General features: G+C 41.9%; 2 protein-coding genes across 2 annotated transcripts in view; one reads left to right on the top strand and one right to left on the bottom strand.

Moving 5' to 3' along the window:
• Window positions 1-27,730, top strand: part of LOC131445625 (receptor-type tyrosine-protein phosphatase N2-like) — a 110,515-nt gene that overhangs the window by 63,694 nt on the left and 19,091 nt on the right. The window contains exons 13-15 of the mRNA XM_058616432.1: window positions 14,296-14,508; window positions 23,100-23,303; window positions 27,208-27,355. Of these exons, the coding sequence (XP_058472415.1) occupies window positions 14,296-14,508; window positions 23,100-23,303; window positions 27,208-27,355 (565 nt within the window). The remainder of the gene's footprint in view (window positions 1-14,295; window positions 14,509-23,099; window positions 23,304-27,207; window positions 27,356-27,730) is intronic.
• LOC131445466 (uncharacterized protein K02A2.6-like) lies at window positions 86-3,487 on the bottom strand. Its single transcript, XM_058616421.1, has one exon. The coding sequence runs from the start codon at window positions 3,484-3,486 to the stop codon at window positions 112-114; it is 3,375 nt and encodes a 1,124-aa protein (XP_058472404.1). The 5' UTR covers window position 3,487; the 3' UTR covers window positions 86-111.

The raw sequence follows: 27,730 nt of genomic DNA, 5'->3' as shown, positions 1-27,730 counted from the left end.
CATTCCTGTATAACATACCTGTTATTTCCACAAAGTACACCACTGTTAATCCTTTCCTCCCCCCCTTTCCTTTTTTTTTTTTTTTTTTTTTTTTTTTTTATATATATCCACTCACTGAACAAAGTCCTTCATGTACGCTGGTGGTTTCCTGATCCTGTGAGAACGGAACAATGGTGTTGGAGTACCAGCAGGCGTACTGCTCACTTGCTCCTGCTCCGTTGTAGGCAAGACTCTGTCTCCTTCTTGCCCAGGACCTGTGTCTTGTCCTAGCATTTTTGGCAGTGGTGTGGGTGGCCCACACTCCTCCCCTGGCACCGGCTCTGGACTCAGAACTGACAGCTCCGACTCTTGTCTGCTGAACAGTTGATCCACGTGTCGTCTGACCAGCTTTCCATCTCCTAGCAACACTGTGTAGGAAACTGGTCCTGTAGTATCATGTATCAGCCCTGGTACCCATTTTGGTCCATATCCATAGTTCTTTGTGTAGATGGACTCTCCTGCCACAAAGTTGCGTTCTTTAGCATGTTTGTCGTGATATGCTTTCTGACTAGTTTGTTTTGCTTCCACCTTTTTTTTAAGATCTGGGTGTATGAGATCAAGTGTACATCTCAATTTTCTACCCATTAACATCTCAGCGGGTGACAGTCCAGTTGTTGACTGCGGAGTGATACGATAGCTAAACAGTGCCCTATTTAACTTTGTCTCCACTGTATCACCACTACTCTTTTTCATGAGCTCTTTGAAAGTTTGTACCGCTCGTTCAGCTAACCCGTTAGATGATGGGTGATACGGTGCTGATGTGACATGTGTTACTCCATTTCGTGTCATGAACTCTCTGGTTTGTTCACTGACAAAACACTGTGCATTATCTGAGACAATCATCTCTGGAATACCATGTGTGCTAAAACTGTTCCTAAGACAGTTTATTGTGGTTGCTGACGTAGATGAAGTTACTGGGTAGACATCTAACCATTTTGAATGAGCATCCACAATTACTAAGAACATTTTCCCCATGAAAGGCCCTGCATAATCTATGTGTAGTCTTCTCCATGGCTTTTCCGGCCACTCCCAGGGGTGGAGAGGTGCACAGGCAGGTGCCTTTCTGTGTTCCTGACATGTGTGGCATGTCTTTACCTTTTTCTCAATGTCTATGTCCATATTGGGCCACCACATGTAGCCTCTGGCCAGTCCTTTCATGCGGCTCATGCCTGGGTGTGACTGATGTAATTGCTCCATCAGAGGAGATTGTCCTTTCTCCGGGATCACGATGCGAGCTCCCCACAACACACAGCCATCCTGTACACTGAGCTCATGTTGTCTCTGTCTGTAAGGCATATAGTTACTGTCCACATTATCAGGCCATCCTCTGAGAACATACTCACGGACTCTTGAGAGGATAGGATCCCTAGTTGTCCAGTACCGTAGCTGTTCTGATGTTGTCAGGGGGCTCTGTTCCCGGTCCAGCATCAGTACATGTTCCTCTGGTTCTGTCTCCTTGGGTTTCTCTGGCAGAGGGAGTCGACTGAGAGCATCAGCATTACCATGGTCTTTACCTGCCCTGTAAAATATGACATACTCATATGCTCTCAACAGCACCGCCCATCGCATTATTCTTTGCGACGCCATCTGTGGGACCGCTTTCATCTCGTTAAATAAACTTATCAATGGCTTATGATCTGTACAAATCACAAACTTTCTACCATACAGATACTTATGAAAATACTGCACTCCAAAAATGACTGCTAATCCCTCTTTATCAATTTGGGAATAGTTCTTCTCAGCAGCGGTGTGTGTGCGTGAGGCAAACCCTATAGGTTTCTCATCACCATCTGTCATACGGTGAGCTAGTACCGCTCCAACTCCATATGGAGAGGCATCACAGGAAAGTATCAGTTCTTTCTTCTCATCATAATGCACTAACACACTGCTTGATTGTAAGAGCTCTTTTGACTCTTTGAAAGCTTTTTCTTGTTCTTGCCCCCATACCCATATTTCATCTTTTCGGAGTAACTTATGCATAGGTGCTAGTACATTAGACAAGTTAGGCAGAAACTTATTATAAAAGTTCAACAGTCCCAAATAAGCTTTAAGCTCAGTCACTGATGTAGGTGCGGGAGCCTCCTGCACTGCTTTCACCTTGGCTGGCAGTGGGTGCAACCCTGTCTTGTCCACTTTGTGTCCCAAAAATGTCACTTCAGTCTCCATGAACTGACACTTACTCCTTTTTAAGCGTAGTCCAGCATTTTGGAGTCGTTGCAGCACTTGATCCAATGTCTGTAGATGATCTTTGTCATTCTTTCCAGTCAGAATGATGTCATCAAGGTATACAGCCACATTCTCGATTCCTTGTAGCACACCCTCCATCGTGCGCTGGAATATAGCTGGGCTGGAGCTCACACCAAAGGGTAGTCTTGTGTATGTGAAAAGTCCCTTGTGTGTATTCACTGTGACGTATCTTCTTGAATCTTCATCTAATACTATCTGTTGATATGCATGGCTCATGTCTAACTTGGTGTATTTCTCCCCCCCAGTAAGACAAGCTATCATATCCTCCATTCTAGGAATGGGGTACTGCTCAATTGGTGACACTTTGTTCACCGTTATCTTATAGTCCCCACAAATTCTGACTCTGGAGTCTGGTTTTAGAACTGGTACTATGGGCGCTGCCCAGTCTGAGAATTTCACTGGTTCAATGATTTTCTCCTCTAAGAGCCTCTCTAGTTCTTGCTCTACTTTCTTTTTCATCGCGAAAGGAACAGACCTTGGCTTGTAGAAGCAGGGCTTCGCATCACTAGCTACATGTATCTTTGCTGCAAAGCCTTTCAACGTCCCTAGCTCATCTTTAAATACTGTGTCATGTCTCAAAAGTACTTCTTGTAATAGTTCTTCTCGGTCTTCTACCTTATGTACAGTTTTCCAATCCATCTTGAGAGCTTTCATCCACCCTCGCCCCAGTAAACTGGTCCCTGAACCTTTGACGACCACTACTGCTAACATCTTAGCACTGCCTTCATGTTCCACTTTGACCTTTGCTGCTCCTAACACTGGTACTACATGACCACCATATGTTTTCAGTTTTATCTTGCACTGGAGCAACCTTGGTTTTTTACCACTACGGAATAACCTGTAAAATGCCTTCTCTGACATTATTGTATAGCCACAGCCTGTGTCTACTTCATAGGTTACATCCTGTCCATTTACTGTCAACACTTGTCTTATTGGTTCTTCTCTGGGAATGACTATTTCTTCCTGCATGTTGTGTATGGTAATTCTGCTATCTTTGATGTGGTACATAGTGAAAACTTCCTCCTTATCACTATCCTCCCCTTCCTCCTGCATGAAATTAGCCCTTTTGTTAAATTTTCCTGTCACCCCTTGTGTCTGCATAGTCTTCCCTTTCCCCATGTCCTTCATTCTGCAAGCCCTTTTTATGTGTCCCACTTTCCCGCAGTTATGACACGTTTCTTTGGCAAACCTGCAGTTCATTGCCAAGTGTTGTCTCCCTTGCATCTGTAGCATGTCCTCACATCCTGCTGCGTCCTGGCGTGGACATCATTCACCTTGTGCACCGACCCCGATGCTCGGTTCCATTTTGCCTGTTCTCTGGCTCCCTGCAAATCCACCATGTCTCTGTTCGCCGCCTCCATTGCCTGCGCCACCTTCAATGCCTTGTCAAAGGTTAACTTGTCTTCCGACAGCAGCTTCCGCTGTATGCCGTCATCATTTATGCCGCAAACGAGCCGGTCCCTCAACATCACCGTCAGCGTATCTCTGAAATTACAGTCCTGCGCGAGCTTTCTCAGCTCCGCCACATAGTCACTAACACTTTCCTCTGGTTTCCTGTTCCTTGTATTAAATTTCCACCTCTGCATTATCTCGCTGGTCTTCGGGTGAAAATGATTTTTTAACAACTCTACCAGATCCTCATAGGAGCGCTCTCCTGGCTTATCCGGGCTTAGCAGGTTCCTCATCAGGGCATAGGTCTGTGGTCCCACGCAGCTCAGTAGCACAGCTCTTCTCCGTTCCGCCTCCCTTATATCATTTGCGACAAAAAAATGGTCCAAAACCTCACAGTACTCTTCCCACGTCTGCGAATTGCTGTCAAACGGCGCCACCGCGCCCACCATTGCCGCCATTTTTCTTCACTAGCTCTTCTTAGCTAGCAAAACACGACAGGACCATCAACGACTTTGCTTACTTGCCCCGCAGCAGACCGGCGCTTGACTTCTCGGTGCTTTTATCCTCGTCGCCATATGTGATATTGTCACTATATCAAAAATAAGGAAGCTGGTTTCTTCTCTGGAACCACTTTTATTATCAGCACAGGCACATACAACTAGTCATGGTGGAGGGCAGCTTCACACAGCTAGTCAAGTACAACAACACCGGGACACACCCTCTCACCGCCCCCTACTGGCTCTGGGGGGTAGTGATATCTTTAAGCTCACTTTACAACAACACTAATGAACAGACAACCAGATAATCCTTACACTAATAAACTCAGAAATTCTGCTGAATTCTCGCCCTTTTCTTTTCCCCGATTTCCGTGGCAACGGAGCGTCTGATTAACGTCAAACTTGGCAGATCTTTTGACGGGAATTCGAAGATGTGAAGTGTTGACTGTGAAGTGTTTTGGTCGAGCGCTTGTCGAGAACCGAACTCACCAACATACTCGACTAATAACTCCAGGAATCTCTGTCTTTCTGTCTGTGCTCTTGCTTTTCTCAACGACTCCTCGTCAGAAAGACTTCAGGAACCTCAGGAAAATACAATGTGGACTCATGCAGGGAGAAGTCAGACCTTTAGAACGTCCACCAAGGAGATCGATGGATTGACATTTGTTTGTCAGACGGAGAAACCCATTATTTGTTTACGTGTGTCTAACTTACGTGGGGGTGGACTTGGACAGGGTGTGCGCTGAGCCCGAAGGCCGCGCAGCGTGATGTCGTAACAAACGGCGACATAGAACGCAACACAGCAAACAACAATGGAGGACGTCAGGGAGTGGTCCGGGTGTCAGGGAGTGACGCTTTTCTGTCGCTTCCATCAGCTGACTGTCCTACCATTTTACTGTGGTACTCCAAAGAGAAGGATGCTAAAGCATGGAACTGTTGTGGCTGCTTATTTTGGTCCTGTTCCTAATGGAAACCAGAAAATAACGTACCGTACTGCACCAAGACAAACCGGTCCACTCAGAGGAAACACTATGGACTAAGGGGACTGATGTGCACCTTTTCAGCGTCTTCAGTTTGACAGATATCGCGGTGTATACGACTGTCTCGCAATCTGACGATTTTCACAGAATCGTTGTGTCGCGATATTATTGGTATCATGGACCATACTTCATATCATGAGTTGCGCTGTGATTCACACCGCTGTAGGTGCAGGATCCCCCCCCCGAGACAACCCGAGAACCTTTGGTATCTCACTGCTCACCGCGGCTGCAACAACATCCAAGACACTGATGTATATACAACCAAGGCCATGTAAGGATTATTGGAGTGTTCACAGATTATAATCTTGCTCCATATGTACGCCAGGACCTCGTTGATGGGTGGTGTAGTTCTCTCTCCACATTTGGATCAAAAATCACATTTTGTGCTCGTTTTTTAAATCTGAAGGAATGACCCAGTGTTTGTGAATTTATCGTGGGTCAAACCCTGGACACATCTCCAGTCCAGAGCAGGTGTAGTGATGGTGTTGGTGCGTCGCTTTTCTCTTGCTGAAGTCATCATGGAGAATAAAAAGGTGACGTCATGATTTTAATCACTGAGCTGCTGCTGAAAGGAGAAGGGAAATGAAACGTTGGCGCCCAAAAAGCTTCCTAAAAACCTTTTTGTTTCAGGGAGCTGCTGGCGGAGGGGGGGTACACACACACACACACACACACACACTCACACACACACTGCCTGCCACCTCCAGCTGTCGCCAAGGGGGACAAAAGGAGGTGTGGGGGGTGTCTGTTTAGAAGCTGGAGTGTTTGTGTATGTGTGTGTGTGTGTGTGTGCATGCATGTGTGTGTGTGGGATTGTTGAATAGAAAGATAAACTAAGAAATCCCCCCCCCACACACACACACACACACTTGTCATCTGCATACAGCAGTTTCCTCTACAGCTCAACAGTTTGTCGTCAAATCAAATGATTTTAAACACAATTACAGTAAAACTGTTGTTATTATTGTTCTACGATGTAATCCACATGTTTGACCTGGTTAGTCCATAATAATCTGATCCATGTCAGTGGACATTGAACTGAATCTTGACTTATTTTATTTTCCCCATGTGAACACATGGATTTTATATTCATGCTCTCATTAAATGAAGACTGACATGTAAACACTTTATTCTCCTAAAAGACACATGTAAAGTGTGTGCACACACACACACACACACACACACACAGTCAGTGCTAAGTCCTTCAGTCTCCTCCCATGTTTGCTGCAGCTGTTTGTCCTTCATGGACTCAGATCCTCCTTCTTTAGACTCTGCAGCTAAGAACTAATTAACCCTGTTTGTTGATGAGTGTGTGTGTGTGTGCATGTGTGTGTGTGTGTGTGTACAGTTACAGTAGATGGCAACAGTGGAATTAAAGACACGAGCTGTGACTTTACTGGTCACAAAATCACAAGTAAAAACTAAACACACTCGTATGTTTTGGTTGTGTTTACCCACAATGCCCTGCGTCGTTGTCCTGCTTCCTTTTTTAGAGTTTTTAGTGCGGAACAGAGTTCACAGACTTTCCCGAGCAAACGGATGAGGGTTTGATGAAGAAGGAGCTGGTGATCCTAGACTAAACTAGATGAGTCGAGAAAAAAGACTGTAAGAGAGAAGAAGAATAGATGGAGAATGATGACACGGCTACTTACTGATACAACTGCACGAATGATCCCTTTAAGCCTCTCTCACTCTCTCTTTCTGTCTCTCCCTCTCTTTTTCTGTCTCTCTCGTTCTCCCTCTCTCTATCTCTCGTCTTCCTCCTCCTGTCGGCAACATGTGGGGCCGTTGCCATGGTAACGAGGGGAGGTGACATGTGCTGTAGACAGGCAGGGGGGGCGGAGGGAAGGGATGGGAGGAATATAAGGAGGAGCCCCCACAGTGCACTTTGTAGTCTGTCTGTGTGTGTGTGTGTGTGTGTGTGTGTGTTGGAGCAGAGAGAGAGGTTCTCTCTCTTCCTCTCCTCTCTCTCCTCGTCTCGTCTTCACACGTCTCTCCCTTCCTCTCCTCTCTCTCTTCGTCTCGTCTTCACTCGTCTCTCTCCCTCTCTCCGTGTCCAAGCTCATCCTCAACTGCGCCTAGGAAAAAAAAATGGATGAAACAAACAGCAAAAAGAAAGAAAGGAAAGCTGGGAACTTTCTTTTTATCTTTTACTTCTCAAAGGAGGAAAAGATGGAGAGGATGAAACTCTCCTCCTCCTCCTACTCGGTGCAGTCGGACTGGGATTGTGATTAGACGTGGGAGGAGGAGGCGTGTGCTGCACGACCTCACCGTGGATTTTTGGTAGGAATTCATTATTTATTTATTTTATTCTGCAAATATTTGTGGGGAAAAAATCTCCGCTCTCCTCTCAAGTCATTCATTCATTCATTCATTCATCCCTCCCTCTGCTGAATTCACGTCATTTTCCTGCAAGTCCATTTTTATTTGATAGCATTTTCTGATATATTTTCTTGTAACGTAGCGCAGCAGGAGAATGGGATTGTCAGATTAGCGCTACGACGCTGCATCCCGTCATATTCCCGCTCCGATTAAACGGAAATCACTGCTGCTTTTTACTCTTTGAGTGCAAATTTATTTAAAAAACGACGTTTATCTCATGGTCGTTTTTGATCGCTGAGAAACGCAGACACAGTTTTTTAGACATTGTTTTTCAAATTTCCGCTCAGTCACTCTTTATTTTTTAAATCAAATTCATGACGTCCCCGTATTTCCTCATCCTTATCCTGTGTGTGTGCAGTTATGTGATAAAGACGAATTTGGTGATATCGTCGGCGTATAAAGACAGTTGTTCTGGATTAGACATGAAAGTGTGTATTTGAGTGGGTGTGTGTGCATGAACTTGTATGTGATGTTCATGTGCTGTGACGTTTATTTATATATATATAAACATACATATGTATATATATATACACACACATATACATATATATGTATATGTGTATACACATATACATATATATGTACAGTATATATATATACACATATACATATATATGTATGTATTTGTGTATGTAGTACAAAAAACCAAACTGTGGCTCAAACTTTTTTTTTTACTTTTTCAACAGCAACAATGAATCGGACGTAAATAATATTATATCTTTGTTTCCTCTACGTAGCGGCGGTGAGACAATGGCCGAGCGCAGCTCTCTCTCTGACCTTTTCTCACCCGCTCTGAATAAAAAAAGCCAGAGCCATGCAAATCCATCTGCCTTTTGTCTAACGAGAGCCGGCTAATCCACACGTGCACACACACAGACACACGCGGCCAAACCCCTCGTCTTATACATTAAGTAGTAAAAAATCCACCAAATTCTGCCCCCAATTCTCTCTCTTTATACGCCAATGATGTCATTGTATTCAATAACGAGATAGATGTTTTTAGGTGTGTGTGTGTGCTCTGTGGAAACACTTTCACACACATGTTAAATAAATACATGTACAAAGTTATGTTAACGGCAGAGATGTTTATTATAAAATGTATAATAATAAAAATAATAAGTTAAATCTAGTCCAGATAATCAGTGCTGCAGTGGTGCGTTCTGTTTCCCTCGCTTTTTCAGAGGTGTTTTTTTTTTGTTTGTTCCACTCCCTTTCAGGGATGCCTGTGTGTGTGTGCGTGTGTGCGTGTGTGTGTGTGTGTGTGTGTGTGTGTGTGTGAAAAGGGCTGAACCCAGCAGCCAAAAATCAAATTTTCTTATGTGAAATAAATGTAAAAACCTCGTTGGCAGCAGAGTTAGTACGGGGGACGTGAAAACGTCCTCCTGAGACGTTGAGATTTTTCCCTTTTCATCATTTTTTTGGAGCAATTTTTTTTCTCCAAATGCATCATCTGATGTAAAGACATCAGAGTGATGATAATCTGCAGCAGATTACAGATTAAAAGTCTGGGATGTTGACGGATTAAACAGTTTCACACTGAAACCTTTTGTTTTTTGGCCTCAGAGCTGCAGACTCACAGCAGATAACCTCTCGGCGGTTGCTTGTGACAAATCTCTCTCTGCTCCTTCGAGGAACATTTATGTTTCCCCTTCCGTGTGTCGTCACCGAAGAGGCTGCCGAGCTGTTTTTAAGCAACAATAAAGAAGATAAACAAATACAGGGTTTTTGTTTTGACATCTCAGTGAATTTCTCTTACAAATAATAACTGAAGATGTGTTGGTTTATTTTTCTTGTAAAGCAGCAGGAATATGGAAAACATGACTAAGAAAAGTACCTCCTAAACCAAGGGATAATACTACTCCTAATCCTATTTTTTATGAATTTCTGTAGCAAAATGTATACATATATGATATTTCAGTTAATAAAATGTATTTATGTACATATATATATACCAAATAATCAGAAAATCTTCACGTGGAAGTATCTTCCCCATATGTGGCTAAGTTACAGACGAATCTGCTGGCTCATCTGTTAGCTTAGCTGTTAGCAGACACCCAAGGCAACGAAGAACCTGATAATGGACTCGTGGAAGTATTTTATGTTCTTCCGTGTAGATGGCAAAGTAACAGTCAAATCGGTTAGCTCAGCCATTAGCTTCACCAGAGCTAACAGCAGAAGAGACATCAGGGGAACAAAATGTGCTGACTCACCTGTTAGCTTAGCTGGTAACGGACAATCACAATACAAATGCGTGTGTGGAAGTATTGTATGTTCTTCTGCATAGATGGCAGAGTAATAAACAAATGTGCTGACTCACCTGTTAGCTTAGCTGTTAGCGGACACTTGAGACACAAAGACGGCATCTGAAAGTTATGGAAGTATTGGTTCCTACCTGTAGATGTCAAAGTAATTAACAAATCTGTTGACTCACCTGTTAGCTTAGCCATTTGCTCTGGTGAAGCTGACGGCTAAGGTAACGGGTGAAATAATGCGCTGCCACACCTGTTAGCTTAGCTTTTAGCGGACACTCAAAACACCAAGGCATCTGGAAACTTGACTTGTGAAACAATTTCATGTTCTTACCTGTAGATGGCAGAGTAACTTACAAATCTGCTGACTCACCTGTTAGCTTAGCTGTTAGCTTTACTCGAGTGACGCGGCAGAAGAGGCTAAAAGTAAAAGAGTAACGTGTGAAAATCTGAGTAACATGTTGTGTTATATTTGTAAAGAAAACAAGAACAATTTTCTTATGTAGAAAAAGTGACTGAATCGTTACTGAGTTATTGTCAACACTTCATATTTGTTTTTGTGCTGGAGGAGTTCCTCTCTGTGTCTCTCTCTCTCTCTCTCTCTCTCTCTCTCTCTGTCTCTCTCCAAACTTCATTAAGCAGTTGAGGTCGAGCTACCTTTGTTTGAATCAATAGACGGACGTGTTAGGCAGCCGTGATGAAGAGGCAGAGGAAGGAGTTGTAATCCGTGTGCGTGTGTGTGTGCGTGTGTGCGTGCGTGCGTGTGTGTGTGCGTGCGTGCGTGCGTGCGTGTGTGTGTGTGTGCCGGGCACATCTGTCCTGTGTAAGATGACTGAGCTGTTACAGTTAGAGCCTTGAATTATGGGCCATTACTACTGTGCAGCAGGACGCCATCGCTCTCCACGAGACTTAATTTGACAAAAAACAATGAGACGACGACTCGGGAGTAAAATGACAAATGAAGTTGTTTGATTCGTGGGTTAAGAGAGCGAGAGAGAGAGAAACCCGTCTCACTGGTGGGAGATGAACGGCCGCTTGTTATTACTGACCGAGCTGAGCTTAAACATTTGTTTGTGTCGCAGTGTTTTCCACATTAATGAAAAGAAACATAAGAAATACTCGCACTGTCGTTTGTGTCTGCTTTCGTGGACATCTAATGCAAGATCTACAAATGTAACATACGCGCTACGTTTGTTACTGATTCATGAACATGCTCGGTCGTAAGTCGCAGTTTCTAAAACATTGCACTACAGTTATTTAAAAAGATAATTTCTTATCAATACTAAAGAAATGTGTATCAGATTAGATGTTAGTTACAGTGAACAGTTAATCATTCAAAAAAATCGCAAAGATCGCATTTTAATTTAACACATTTTCTGTTACGTTCTGTTCTTTACAAAGTGGTTAATGTTTTAAATCTGCTACATGTTGTGTATATTGCACAAAACCGGTATCGAAAATTGTATTTTGTATTTTACCTGATTATCGGTATTGTGTAAAGAACATAGCCGTAGGTCTTTAAAAAGTTAACACTAATGTACAAAATTGGCCGAATTAAATTGGCGTATCCGGAAAAAAAATGTTCTACCACTTTTATTATTATTTTTATTATTAAGTGGAAAAAAAGTGTTTTACTGTGTTTCCTTTTCAGCGTCGCCTCATTACTATGCGAGCGTCTCTTACAGTACGGCTTAGAAGCAAAGTGGACGCCCCCACAAAGAACTGTCCCCCCGCCTGTCCCCACCCCATTGTGGGTCTTTCTCTATCAGGTGCTGAATGTGGCAGCAATGAATGAATGAATGAAATCATAGAGGGGGGGTGTTGCGAAGGGCTGTTGGGGGGGGGGGGGGGGAATTCCTCAACAGTCCGTGTCTGAGGTTGATCCGCCCCTTTTCCCGCCTACCCAGGGAATTTTTCTTAATATTATTGGACTGTTCTACTTTCTGTCCTGCATCCCGCCCAAACTTTTAGTCCGACTAAATCGGATTTCACAAAGTCAGACTATCACACTCAGATAATGAGAACTGGCGTCAAACTATTGCATGTTTACATTCAACTTGACCAAAATTAGCCTGGACTTTCTGCATGTTTTTAACAGCTTTGACCAGTAATAACAAGTTGTTTTGGTTTATTTGGGTCCAATTGAACATTAAACGTTTGAAGTTTATGGAAATAGAATGGTTCTAGCTAGCTTCCAGCAATGTCAATTTAATGTGTGACAACTGGAAACCTAAAAGCCTAAAACTAACAAGCTGAAAGGAGGGCATATCCCCACCTAGTGTAACATAGTCATACACATGGATATTTGGAGCTATTGGAGTCAAACTGTTGCATGTTTACGTTCAACTGGACCCAAACTAGCCTACAGGAATTTATGCTATTAGCTTAAAGTATATAATATTTAGAATTTTACATAGAATGGTTCTAACTAGCTGCGAATTCTACCACTCACAACTTTACGTGACGTGTGACCGAAACTGTAATAAATCGGAATTCTCAAAATTGGACTAACACACTTAGATAATGCGAATTGTAGTCTAACTACTGCATGTTTACGTTCAAGAAATCCAATCTAATCCAGTGCAGTGTTGTATTTTTGACTGAAGTGGTGACTGAATTTATACGATTCTGACGAGTGTATCTTTAACTTTTCGTAATGTAGATTGAGCTAGAATCTTGAACAACGCTGTTTTACTTAAACATTGACAATACAAATGGGAGTTGAGCAGTCGTGTAGCATAATAAGACGTCATAATTACCATCTTTCACAGGTCTCTTTACTCTGCTTTACAACAGTGCCACCTAGTGGTATAGCAGAGTAGCACATTCACGACAGAACACAACCACTTTCTTCCAGTGTTTCGTCTAATTTGACCAAACTTTTTTTCAAAAATTGTAAGCGGTTTGTTTTACCGCTGGGGTTAGGGTTAACCCTAACCCTCAATGCAACAGGAAGTCGGCCATCTTGAATTTGGCGCCCCTTCTTGGCGATTTGCAGAGTCTCAGCACGTTTAAAAACTCATAACTAACCCTAACGACAATTTGTACTAGACACATCAAAGACAAAAAGTTATCGAAAGGTTTTCCGGATTCAAAAGGGCATGGCCACGGCAACCATCGGAAGTTTGACGAATTCAGACCATTCGCCACCAAACAGAAAGTGCCATATAACTTTGCCAAACGTTGACCGATATAGGACCCCTGCGTCACTCTATAGCGCCCCCTAAGGCGAAACGTGGATGGAGCTGAAGTCAGGGAACTGCTGCGAGGGCCTTTCATGACTCCACGGTCCTAGTTTCTTCTTCTTTAGTGATTGATCGCTATTGACGATTCTTTGTCAGTTGGAATTGTGAGTCTTGTCATTGTCTCCTCTCTTTTAGTTCCTGCCCAGGGTTTTTTTGTTGTCAAGATCATTATGCCGTGTGTGTGTGTAATGACGGGAAATGATGTCGCCCATTGTTAACTCTTTATAGTCGGGTGAAATGAGGCGGGCCCATTATGTCGAGCTCGCTGGAAACGAACAGCGAAGGCGAAGCTTATAATGAACAGTTCAATAAAAACAAAAACGCTCTCCAGAAGCAGTTCAGAGACTTTCGTCAGACACTGTTCGTGTGTGTGTGTCCATTGTGTTTACTCAAGCAGCAGATGAGACAGTGAGAAGGTCGGAAAGGAAATTTCTTTCAATAACAGCTAAAGAGGAGTTTCTGAATTGGGTGGTGTTGTAGCAAATACTCGAGAAAAGAACAGTGTGATTTATTCCTCTTCATCACCTTCTGATGTAGAATCAAACATTTTCATCTGAACCATCTGAAGAAAGTGTAGGATTGATCCAAAAAAGTTTGTGAATTTAAAAAAAAAAAAAAAATATGTTCAAGGCACTTGACATTTTTTTGAAAATTGTCCTAAATAGACATGGGTCATTGAAAGTGCTTGAATTTTGTGCCAGAAAGAAGTAGATATTTAAGTTCTAGGTTTAGGTATTTATTACAGGTGTGTACGGGTGTATAACAGGTGTCTAACAGGTGTGTTATAGGTGTGTAACAGGTGTGTAACAGGTGTATAGGTGTGTACAGGTGTGTAACAGGTGTACTGGTGTGTTATAGGTGTGTACAGGTGTGTTATAGGTGTGTACGGGTGTGTAACAGGTGTACAGGTGTGTTATATGTGTGTACAGTAACAAAGTAATGTTACTGTTAATAAACATTTTAGTTTTAAGGTTGTTTTTAATTATTCATTACAGCTTCCATTTTGTTCCATAGAATATAAAGGAAGTTCTGTTTTAGGGCATGGCGTCTTTGTGATTGACAGGTGACAGATCATGAACAGCCCTCATGCTCCACCCTCTCATTTAAATATGGTCTCATTTGGTTTCAGGAAAAAACAAATGCTGCCTGAAAAAACCAACAAAACGAATGTTTAAAAAATGAAAAATTCCTCTGTCGTCCACAGGAAAGCCAGATCAACCAGATCCCGTCCAAGTTCAGTCAGGCCGAGTCCACCAAGTTCCTCATCCTGACTGTCGTGTCCATCCTGTGCATCGTCGGCGTGCTGCTGGCCTCCACTACTGTCTACTGCCTCCGCCATCGCTCCCACCACAAGCTCAAGGAGAAGCTCACCAACCTGGGAACAGACACCAGCGGTGATGCTACTGCCACTTATCAGGTAGGAGGTTGCACTGCACCGTCCTTACGTCAAATTTCAATGTAACGTCAAAAATTTGTGTCCATCATGTAATTTGAGTCATTTGTCGCAATGTACAGTAGTTAGCTGATAATGATTATTTGTGGGTCATGTTAGTTAAGTATCGCTAGTTAACGCAAAAGATGCCATGACTAAACTTTGTCCTGAAGTATCCTAAATTACTTTTGGAATTAAGATGCAAAATAAAAATGTATCAGACTTTAAGTGTAAAATGTATTTAATTTAAAGACCCAGTGTGTGAATTTAGCCAATAACTTATGAATGTACAGTAGTTAACTGTAGATGATTATTTGCAGGTTGTGTTAGTTAAGTATTGCTAGTTAACCTTTAAACACTCCTTGACACATTTTTGTGTTTTTGGCTTTTAATGTTGAATATTTTATGTTTTTTTAGGCATATTGTTAAAAGAAATATGCCAGGATGTGAATTCTAATTTTTTATCAAGTAATATTATATTACTATTATTATTACACACTCTACGGACAAAAATGTCCTCATTGAAACCCATTCAAATCACTATTTTTGATTTGTTGCGACAAAAACTTGGCAATTGAAGGGTTAAAAAATGTATTAATGCATTCATGTTTGACATGTATGATGAGAACTGATGTTGGCTTAAATAATTTATACAATTTTTGTAGCTTCATTTTTGTGGTGTTTTTATGTCTAGGTGCGTTAACGTGAAATATGACATTGCCAAAAGAAATATTGAAAACGCATCATGACAAAAACGTAAGGGTAACATTTTTTTAAATTCATTAATATTTGATACCTATGGAAAGGACTGATGTTTGTTTAAAACATAAAACAAAAACACATTTTGGGTGTGTTAACATAACTTTTTTGGAGGTGCATCGAAGAGATTCTGCGAGTAAACTTGTCCTAGTCAGTGTTGTGAAAGTTTGCATAGAATCTGATGTAAACGCACCACAGATAAAGAAAGTTGTCTTTGACTTTCACAAACTCGGCGTGTGATGATCAGACCGACTCCATGCAGTGAATTCTGACCCTCCTCGATCCTCCTGCTGTAATATCGCCGATCCAACAGGTCACTGTAATTATCCTTTGGCCGGAATAGCTGGGTGTGAAATTTAATTTAAAGAATCAATATTAAGTGGCTCCCCCCCCCCCCCCCCCCCCCCCCGACCTTTTCACCGCGTGTTTTTAAATGAGAGTGGTCCTGAGAGCATTGATTTTATAATGAGCCCGGCCCTTCCCCTAAGTGCTTACATTTTACGCTCTCCTCCGGGGACGTTTACCTTCTGAAATAGACTGTGCTGCTGTTTCTGCTGCTGCTGTTTCTGCTGCTTCTCCTCATCAACGGGGACTTGATGATCATGATGTCAGTGTTTTGCATAATTATCAGCTGTTTATCAAACATGGAAACTTAATGTTTGAGACATTTCTACCAGTGGTGATAAGATAAGTCTTCTCTTATCTTGCCTACAACATCTGAAGTATATGTTTTCTGATTAATGTCGCTCTTAAAAGATTTTCTCTGACCTGAAACTACTGTTTCTATCTACACGCCTCACTTTCCCACACCAAACCCCAGACAGAAAAACAGTGGTTTTAAATCACAGCAGCATAGGAGCTGTTGATCCACTGCTGCCTCCAGCAGTGAGTTAAATGTCTTATTTTGTCACTTTGATGTTTGAAATCCTTCGTTCAGATTGACCTCAGTGACACAAAGTGACCACACGAGGCAGCAGAGGACCAGCAGCTCCTGTGTCCCCTTGAGCTAAACATTACAGAGGCCCGGACATGACATGGTAAAAAAAATAAATAAATAAATAAAACTGTGCCTACGAAATAGCTATAACATGCGCACAAAATACTATTTCGTGGCCACGAAGTATCATGTGCACACGAAAAACTAATTAATAATATCATTTTCCTGGACAGTTGGATAAGCAAATCAAGCGCACATCCTCTAAGGTCAAAGGTCGAGGCAGTAGAGTGGCTAAAGCTACACGATGGACAGAGATAGCGTGATAGAGTTTTATTTTAGGCTGTGAATGAGCTACAAGACATTCTGAGAAGCCTGTCATTGCAAGGAACCATTATTACCCAGAGGCATTTTAACAGAATATTGAGAGGCAGGTTTTTTTACCGGCGCAGGTACGACAATAACAACACAACACTGCTCGATTTGCTTACCCAGGTGTTCAGGAATGATAGTATTATTAATTAGTATTTCGTGTGCACATTACTACTTTGTGGCCACGAAATAAGTATAACATGCGCACGTTATACTTATTTTGTGGCCACAAAGTAGTATTTCGTGTGCACGTTATAGCTATTTCGTGGGCACAATTTATTTAGATTTTTTTATCATGTCATGTCCGGGGCTCCGTAAAAAATTATAATTTTCTCTATGGACTTTGGTGTGGTAGAGTGAGTGGTTTACAAATCAGTTTCCATCCAGGTGAATTACAGGTGTGTTACAGGTTTACAGGTGTGTTAAAGATGTACAGCTGTATTACAGGTGTGTCAAGTTGTTGTGGTTCATCGTTCAACGACACTGCATGAAAAACCCTAATCTATCCCTGTAAGTGTGATATTCCACATGTCCAATGACGACGTTCCTGTCCCTTCATCACTCGGCACAAAAAACATGTGCTCAACCGTCGTTTTTGAAAATCTTATCTTCGCGGTTACTTACCTCCGAGCTTTTCGTTTAATCCTCTAATTGGAAAATGCAAATGAAAAAGTCATGTGAGCCGTTGTTTACATGTTTGGTTTTATTTAAATAAGATGAACGTTCTCTCTGTGAGGGTTTACTCGACACAGAGAAGTTGTCGTCGACGTCATCGGTGGTGAAAGAGCTCGATGTTCAGCTCCTGTCTTAGTCGTGTAAGCTGCGTCTCTTTGTCAGCCGTGTGTGTGTGAGTGTGTCGTCTCCAGGGCTGCATGCAGTTTAAGTTGACAGGAAGTCTTGACGGCCTGATACAACTGCAGTTCCATCATGTTAGCTGTCACACACACATCACCAAGCTCCTCAACCTAAAAAGTGAGCAACTAAAGTTACCAGTATTATAAATGATGACGACTTGCTTACTTCAGTTGTCGAATCTTAGTCCTAAACCAGTTCCTCAGAAAATGAGATTCTGCCTAAGGTTTTGGTCTCCATGAGGACTACTGACTCCCGTCAAGGTCAGTGTTTATGGTCAGAAAAAAAACAGTCCTAAAGAGGTAACAAATACAAGAACACCACACCTGTCACTATGGGCTATATGGGGCCGAGCCCACCCCCAAGAGTGCATGTGCCCCCCCCCACTTGAAGCACAGATCTCTTAAAAAAAAATTACTTTAATTTGTATTTTATATTATCATATTAGCTAAAGAAAGTACTTGATACATTCTAATGTTACATTCTTTGTCATTAAAACATTAAAAATATGGGCCTGGTTGGCACAGTCAATAAAATCAGAAGAGAGCTTCCCTTGTGTGTATCAAGACGCAAATGTCAGGACTGTAGTCTCAACATGAGGCGGCAGCTCTACCAAGTGAGCTAAACGCCGTCCCTGATATAGATATATTAATGCATTAATTAATTAAACAGTTTTAAATTTAAAGAAATAATTCATTTCTATTGAGTTATAAATGACAAAAAATAAAAGGGGCTGTAATTTTAAGAACGGATTCAATTTCTGTTCGTAAATTAACACATTTTCTCACTTTTTACATTACATTACATGTCATTTGGCAGTTGCTTTTATCCAAAGCGACTTACAATAAGTGCATTTAAACATTTGGGTACAAACAAGAGCTAGAAGTAAGTAAGTGCTTCAAGTAAGCCAAACTATAAAGTGCTAGTCATAAGTGCAGTCACAAGTAAGTGCTTGGTTTTTTTTTTTTTCTTTTTTTTTTGTCGTTGTCTTAGTCGAGGTAGAGTCGAAAGAAATGTGTTTTTAGTCGGCGCCGGAAGATGTGGAGGCTTTCTGCTGTCCGGATGTCCGGGAGTTCGTTCCACCATTTGGGAGCTAGGACAGTGAACAGTCTTGAGTTCTGTGAATGCCTCTGCGATCCTCTCAGAGAGGGGGCAGCAAGCCGGTTTGACGATGCAGAGCGGAGTGGGTGGGCTGGGGTGTAGGTTTTGATCATGTCCTGGATGTAGGCTGGACCGGATCTGTTTGTAGCATGGAACGCAAGCACTAGAGTCTTGAAGCGGATGCGAGCAGCTACAGGAAGCCAGTGAAGGGAGCAGAGGAGCGGTGTAGTGTGAGAGAATTTTGGTAAGTTGGAAGTTTGGAAGGAGCTACCACAGAGTTGTCGAAGGTGATGGTCAGATCTGTGGAGGGAGAGCCCTTTCCTGGGAGAAAAAGAAACTCAGTCTTTTCGAGATTGAGTTTCAAATGATGGTCAGACATCCACTGAGATGTCGGTCAGACAAGCGGAGATCCGTTCTGCTACATATGTGTCGGAGCTGGGAAAAGAGAGAATGAGTTGGGCGTCATCGGCGTAGCTGTGATAGGAAAAACCATGAGAGTGAATAACAGAACCAAGAGAGTTGGTGTACAGAGAGAAGAGGAGAGGGCCCAAGACAGAACCCTGAGGGACCCCAGTAGCTAGAGGACAGGGTTCCGACACAGATCCTCTCCAGGTTACTCTGTATGTTCAGTTTTGAAGATAGGATGAGAGTAGGATAAGTGTAGGGTAAGTGTTGAAGTAAGGATCTGGTGGTTAACTGTGTCAAATGCTGCAGAAAGGTCCAAGAGGATGAGCACAGAGGAGAGAGAGGCAACCCTGGCAGTGTGGAGTTGCTCAGTGACAGCAAGAAATTATTGTCATAACATTTATACCATGGATATTATTTTTGTTGTAAGTCCCACAGCATTGTAAGTGGCCGTGTGTGTTGATGTTGATGACCTGTGCCTGTCTCGTCATCCCTGCGCTGTCATATGTACTTTGCGTTCCGGCACCTTATGATTTACAAATGACGCACTGGTTGTAAGCTATACAACGGTTTAACGTGATGATTACATGCTGCGCGAATAGAATATAGGATAATAAAAAATATACGAACTGTAGGCTAATAATTGTGCCCCCCCCATGAATTTCATATGCCCATCTTAAGACTGAGGTCTGGCAACGGGTCCGAAGAATACACACACAAACCTGTCACACACAAGGCCCCTCCCACTCTCCCCGGCCAGGCCCTTCACTCCAAACATCCCAGTGAAACAGTGACATGGGATTGGCTGACAGGCGTCGACAGAGGGACGTGTGCAGAGAGTCGGAACGCTCGGTGCGATGATGTCAGTCAGTCGCTCCCCGGAGTTCACGACGTCGCAAATTCAGTTTTTATCTTTAAATCTGAGTCAAACTTTTATCAACTAGATGTAAAAAAAATAATAAAATAAAATAACAATCAGATGGGATTTAAATGGGATTGCACTTTGTTGAACTCAACTAAATTTTTCCGCAAATTGAGATTTTATCTTAACCCCTTTAAATATCTCATTAAACGATATCTCCACTATCCAACTCCATATTTGCATACTTTTCATCGTTAAATATACCATTTATTATTTGTGTTCTGATTGTAATAATCTCACGATTATAGAACAGAAGAGAGTAAAGTAGAACGGGATTTATCCACAAAAAAATGGAGAAATTACTTGTGATCCAGCAGCAGAGATTAATAGACAGAATAAAAAACGCACCTGTGTTGTTTGGTTGTCCAGGAAACAACGTTGTCCACTGCACACTGACAATAAAGTTTCCTCATCTTGATTTTTTTAAACTGCTACTAATGAGCATGGCCTTATCTGAACATTTCAAACATCCAAACATTTGTGGTTCGATTTTTGGCCACCACACTTTTGAAATGTCCACATTTTTTCTCTTGCTAATGTCATCCACTATGCCGATGACACTCACCTTTATATCACTGTGTCTCCTGGTGACACTTAACTGGTTAACAAATCTGTACTTTAATAAATTCACATCTGAGTGTTTTGAAGTTAAACTGCGGTGTTCCCCAGGGGTCGAATTTAGGCCCCCACACTTTTGAAAATATCTACATTTTGCCTCTCGCTAACCTGTCGCCTGGTGACACAGGGTTCTATTTAAATTTATTGATTGATTTTAGTTTTGCAAAGAAAATGATTGAACAAAATGATTTATTTATTTAAAAAAACATTTTATTATGACAACATTTTGTCATAATATCTTATTAAAATATTTAAATATGTGTTTTTTACCATTTTTATTCACCTTTTGTTAGCTACTTATGGTTATAAATTATTTTGTTTTATTCAGTCTTTTTTCCATCACTCTCTGTCCTTCCTGCTTCTCTTTGTTTGTTTGAGAACAGAAACACACGCACACACGTGTTGTGGTCAAAGGTTTGTGTAAACAGAGGCGTCTCTGTGGACACACCAGGGCCCCGCTGGCACCGGCTCAACCCGACCCCCAAACCCAGAGCCACTAACAAGCTTTTTATTAAAGACGGGGTCCTCAGGGTGGCACATGGCTGCCACCGTGATGCCTGATTTGCGTCGCTCATGCGGCGTCAATCACATTCCTTGGCCCGATGCCCAAAAGAGGCGGGCTGCTCCTTTAACCTCGGTTCATTAAAGCAGAGCTGATGAGGCAGACGCGCCTTGTTAAAGTTTCGATAGTTGGCCTCCATGGTGTTGACACAGTGAGTTTTTATTCACTCAGGCTGAAGAATGACTTCATTCAAATCAAAACAATTGAAGTAAATACGTTCTCAGTCGGGATTTGTTCGAAAATAATCACGAACGAAATTCCGGACCTTAAACTTAGAACTTGTGTTGTGATTCATCGCTATATTGACTTTATAAAACTTCTAGTGCAGGACCCGCTCAATATCTGTGTTCTGTGAGTGGTCCTGCCTGTGTTCTGCCTGTGTTCTTTTGGGTTAGTGTTTTTTGTTATTGCCCAACTAAGGTTCTGTTCTGAACGTCTTTGAACATAAACTAAAGGAAATCGCTCTGATATCAAATATGAGCTTTTTTTTAGTCAATGAACAAATGGCTCAAATACTAAAATCTATCATAATAATCTTATTAAGGATAAATTCACAGATTTAATCTCACTGTTCAAAAATTTCATCCAACCACAAACTGAATTTTGTATCAGTGCTCAATGTTAGCGGCTACTTTAGCCACACGTCCTGTGTCTGTAAATGTCAAACGTGCACACGACAATCAGAGTGAACAATTACGAAATGTAGAAGTATTTGTACTTTGTTACATTGCAACACCGAGAGCAACTATGAAGCAAAGTAAATCAGCCGTGCTGAGCCGTGCTGAGCTGAGCCATGGAACAGTCCTTGTTGGAGGTGTAGGTGGTACAGTCCTTGTTGGAGGTGGTACAGTGCTTGTTGGAGGTGGTACAGTCTTTGTTGGAGATGGTACAGTCCTTGTTGGAGGTAGTACACTCCTTGTTGGAGGTGGTACAGTCCTTGTTGGAGGTAGTACACTCCTTGTTGGAGGTGGTACAGTCCTTGTTGGAGGTGGTAAAGTCCAAGCACAGAAAGACACACAGCGACAGAACTCCGACACAGAAACGTTTCTCATGTAAAAATTCAGAGTTCCTTGTTTTTTATTTGCACACGTCCTTGAAATAATTGCCACTTTACTGCAGCTGCTGGACGTCGGCTTTGTTGTGTTCGATAAGTTTCTCTTGCTCATTGTTGTCGCTCCCACGTGTTTCCAGAATCTCCGGGTCATGGCAGCGCCATGATTGAAACAGAGAACCAGGGTTTTATTAAAAAAAAGTTTTTTGAAGTGTTTGTTCCTTGAAGGTCGTCACACATTAACCACACCCATTTTTAGATTAGTACAAACTCACCGTGTCGCTCGTTAAACTATTTGAGTTATTTTATCTTTCACCTCCTTTAATGTGAATATTCTCTGTTTTTAGAAATCATTAAAACTGATGAATTTTGATTTGGGGATAAAAACAAGACATCTGAGATTTCAGTGATCAATATACACTGTGAACTATATACACTGATCAATATATTTAAACAAAAAAAAAGGAAGAAATATTTAGACTTTAAATGTTTGGTGTCGTCTGTTTCCATATAACAATTATTATTATAATTATTATTAAATAATTAGAATATTATATATAAATATTATTATTATTTCACAAAGAAATATGTGTATTTTTGCACTTAGAGAAGTTATCTATCAACAGATTGGACCTGAAAACACTTATTTGTGATTTTTAACTCTTAATAACTGACGATATAGATGTAGTGAGACGTCGCGATTTACGCCTGAGCCCGATGATTAGCATTAGCAAGTTCGTGTTTTAATTCATTTCTTTATTTTAAACATAAATTAAAAAGAAAAAGTGAAAAACAACATTCCATTCATAACTAATATAAACTTTACAACCTGATGCAATGTAGATATTAACAAATTCACCTTTTGTTATACCATTAAATACCACATAAACATCAAGTTTACGCCTCTTCTGTAATTACAGTGACATAGATCCCAAACCAGGGTCAGTGTTGTTTTCTTGGTTGAGTTCGTCTGTTTGACCTGAGCCTTGTTCTCCTGCAGGAACTGTGTCGTCAGCGTATGGCGGTCAAACCTCCAGCCGAGCGTCCAGAACCCATCTCGTCCAGGATCAACAGCGTGTCGTCACAGTTCAGCGACGGCGGCGGTGGCGCAGCCGTCAGTCCGTCTGCGCGGAGCAGCATCTCCTCCTGGAGCGAGGAGCCCGTCCACTCCAGCATGGACATCTCCACCGGTCACATGATACTGGTGAGTGGTTTCTGAGAGGCAGTCGCTGGATGTCACTTCCACCCGCTCCCACTTCTCATTTTACACACTCTGAGCTGTTGGACTGTGTTTTCAGAGGAAAATCTGCTTGTTTACGCTTTAATGACATGTGTGAGGCGACTTTTGCAATCAATAACTTGTACAAACATCACACAAGATTTCATCTGTAAAATTCCCCATAACATCGCCGCTGAGTGCTGTAATGACCTTGCCAAACCTGTAGGTGGCAGTGTATCGGGAACCGTAGAGCCATGCTAGCCAATCAGAATCCTGCAAAAAACGACTTCACTTTCCTCCGTAAACTCGCAAACATCGTACACACCAGATTTTCATTTATAAAAAACCACATAAATACGCCACTGAGCTGTGTCATGGCCACACCTGTTGGTGGCAGTGTGTCATGACGTGTAGAGCCATGCTAACCAATCACATCTGCGTAAAACAAGAATGACTCAGTTTTCCCTCGTATGCACGCAAACATCGTACACACCAGATTATTAGGGAAGTTTTCATCTAGAAAAATGAGCCGTGTCATGGCCACCTGTGGGTGGCAGCGCAGTGTGAAGCACTGGAACACTCACCTGGTCGCAGATATAAGTAGTTTTCCTGTGTTGAAATTGAAATCTTCCAACAACAACAACATCACCACAGCATATTTTATCGTTTTCCTTCTAAGATCGGAATCGTGGCGTCACGACACCTGAGACGAACCAACAAGCTAATTTCTTCTAAGGCTGCTTTATTTTCGCAGCCTCGTCGTCGATTTTCCGCTCCTCTGCTGTGACGTCGTACAGCGACGCTGTAAATTTGCACTGTTTGAGTTTGAGATCTGGGCTGTGTTGTGTAACCATGGCAACAACGTCACCGATCTGTTTTCATACACAACTCGACTCACTAGAAACGACTCCCCTCCCTCTCTTCTCCTCATTATCTCGTCTTTGTCGTCGATAAATTAAATGTTATAGATTATTATTCTGCAGCCCAGGTGTCACAGGAAGAGTGGGTGTGGCTTCTGGAAGTGGACGTTAAAACTGTGACACCGGCCTCTAAAATGAAGTCCAACTGACTCATGGTTGATGGATGATGTTTGTTTTTAATGACATTTTCTAAAGCGAACGTTCAGGTTTTTACGTCATAAGGGAAGTGGGAAACCCCCGAGTTCACTGTGTTCCATGTAACGTATCTTGGGTTAACCATCAGATAAAAAAAATATGACTGAAGTGGAATTAATATTCAAAGACAGAAGTCACATATGAACATGTGTGAACGTAGTGATGGAGGCAGCAGTGGATCCACAGCTCCTCTGTGTGAGGTTCTCTCTGAACAAACTTCATTCTCAGTCTGAAAGTTGAAGAAAACAGGAAAATAAAGTGGAGAACATTTAATATGTTACGTTTAAGATGTTGCTGACTAAAGCAAGCGTAGATTTGATTTGGTTATGAGAAGTGGTTAAAATGTGTACAGTAGATGTCATAAACTTTAAGACTTTTACTTAATATTATTAAGTAAAAGTGCGATCAAGTCCTGATCGCACACTTTTACTCAAGTATCACCTTTAAGGTACTTTATACACAGACTCTGATTAAACAACACAATCTTTATTTCTTTAATAAGTCACAGTATTCTGCTTCGACCCAAAATGGCCGCTGGATTACATCGGCCCCCCACTGTGTTTGCTACAGGTGCTCAGATTGAGTGTCAGAGGCTCAGGATGACAGGTTGAGTCTTATTGCAAAGCAGTTTTTATTGAGCTCCTTTAACCCCCCCCCCACACACACACACACACACACACACACACTCTGCCCAAACCTTCCCCACCCCCTCATTCCCCCGGCGGTGAGAGGATTATTCAGTGTTTGGTCGACACATGGTGATCTCAGCATCTGCTGATTGGATTGCAATAATCCTTTTACACAAAAACCCTGTTACTGTGGCATTAGGGAGGGAGAGAGTGAGGGCAGAGGTGAGAGGGTGATGGAGTGTGTGTGTGTGTGTTCTTGTATGTCTTACCTCTTCGGGACCTTTTTTCTGTCACAAACTCACTTTATTGTTAACTCACTTTATCGTAAACTCACTTTATCGTGAACTCACTTTATCGTAAACTCACTTTATCGTGAACTCACTTTATCGTTAACTCACTTTATCGTAAATTCACTTTATCGTTAACTCACTTTATCGTTAACTCACTTTATCATAAACTCACTTTATCGTGAACTCACTTATCGTAAACTCTCCGATATCAAACCACTTCTTCAACAAACATGTAGAGAAGTGACATTGTCACAATTTTTTAACGACATTCTGCACACAAATACAGAGCCGGTTTTATCTAGCTACAGTTCTGCTCTCTGTCGCCCCCTGTCTCTATTAGTGGTACTGCACTGTAGTGCAGAGAAGATACATAAAACATTACACTTGAAATGATAGTACTGGATGTCAATTTGCATTTTAAGCTGTAATTATTTTACATTTCAAACTTTCTTTGAACCCTGAAAGGAGAGATTCATTGAATCGTTTGTTGTCACTCTGCTACGTTCAAACATAAATGATCTCTTGTGTTTTAGACTACAAAGACTGATCAGTTAGTCCATGTGATCCCGTATAAACCTTTGATTAAAACACTTTCCCCCTCCATTTTTAACCAACTCCCATTTTAGTGGGAAGCCATTAGCCTTTTTTTTTCTTTTTTCTTTTTTTAATCTAATTCTGATTAAGATCGGCCGCCCCATTTTGTAACTGCCACCATAAATCATCGCCGGAGCCATTTAAAGAGCCTCGCCAGCTCATTTTTGTTCCCTCATCCATTACAAACAATCCATACTTTGTGACGCGACGGCCGCCGATGTCCACGTCTGACACGGAGGCGCCACGTCCACCGCCTCGTCGCAGTCTACACTGTCACACATGTGCGCGTGAACCCAAGGCCAACTGATCACTCTGTCACTCTGACTGCTTTCATTATGAAATACTGGCTGAGGTAATAATGACCCGGCTGGAAATTATCTTCATTAACCAGAGTCAGAGAAGATAAGACCGATTTACACTCACTGATTAAAGCGTAGGTCTGTAATTTAGTCCTGAAACACTTTCATCTTTGTTTTTAAAATTCTCATAACGCTCCCTGAGAGACATCGATGCATGAACTTGTCTGAAATTAACAAAAAAAAATCCAAAAGAAAGATAGATATCGAACCAGTTCTTTAGCAAAAGTGAAGAGAAGCAAATTTTTCATTTTAATCACAGTTTTAACGATATTCTGTCCACGACAGCTACTTTTGCTGCTACTGTTTTTTATTTTTCCACACTTACTGACTTGATTTTTAAGACTCCGTAAATGTGTCCGTACATTTTCTAAATACAGACAAAACAGATGGAATAATTATGCAAAAAACAAACAATTTTTATCACTCAGAAATGTTTTACGGTTACAAAAACATTACTATGTTTTGGGGGCGGAGCTTGCATGAGATGGCCGGCAAAAGTGGAGCAGCTATTGCTAGCTTTTGTACGGAGCCCCGTGAGGGAGATGGAAGGAAAACAAATCGAAGGTTGACAAAAACGAGATCTTGCAAAGTGTTTGTGTGTTCTTTGCTATGCTACTTTTTTGTTTCCATGGGTCAAACTTGGAGACTTTGCGGGATCTCTTATTTTACTTTATTCCACCTTCATTTCATGTTTCCTCTCACGTCTCTTCCAGTGCTACATACTTTCCCCCCTTAGAAGTCCTCAGACTTGACTGTTGTTTAGTAACCGTGGTAACCGTGGTGACGGACAGAGGTCCTGTCTTTATATTCCAGCGATGGGGCATCACATACAGAAATCCATCCGTCAATCTTCTGTCTGACTCCTTTACTCACCTCCTCCTTCTGCTCCTCTTCTCCTCCAGTCCTACATGGAGGACCACCTGAAGAACAAGGACCGCCTGGAGAAGGAGTGGGAGGCGCTGTGTGCGTATCAGGCGGAACCAAACGCCTCCACCATCGGCCTGAAGGACGGCAACGTTAAGAAGAACCGCTCTGCTGCTGTGGTGGCATGTAAGACTTCAAACCTGTGTTTTATGCTTTTCTGCTTCTATGTGACTTTCATCATTTAGACCCTTGTTGAAAATAACCATAGTGGGCACGAAACAAAGGCTACAGAAACATTACTCTGCGTTCCATTTGTAGCTGGAACTCTGAATTTCTGAGGTCGTAGGGCGTTGTTTCAGCAGGACAAGCTAACAAACAAAAACAAACAAAAACTTTAAATGTGGCCGTGGCTCATATTCACATTTAAATGAAACAGTGTGCGGATGTTTTTGGACGGACCAGCTACCAGAGCACAGGCTTCCTGTTCTACCACAGTGATAACCAACGCCTGGGTCGGGACCCAAAGATAGGTTGAGGTAGATGTTTTTGGGCGTCCACAAA

Source organism: Solea solea, chromosome 1, assembly GCF_958295425.1.
Source record: "Solea solea chromosome 1, fSolSol10.1, whole genome shotgun sequence".
In the NCBI taxonomy this organism is placed as follows: Eukaryota; Metazoa; Chordata; class Actinopteri; order Pleuronectiformes; family Soleidae; genus Solea; species Solea solea.
This window is presented reverse-complemented; position numbering and strand designations above follow the sequence as displayed.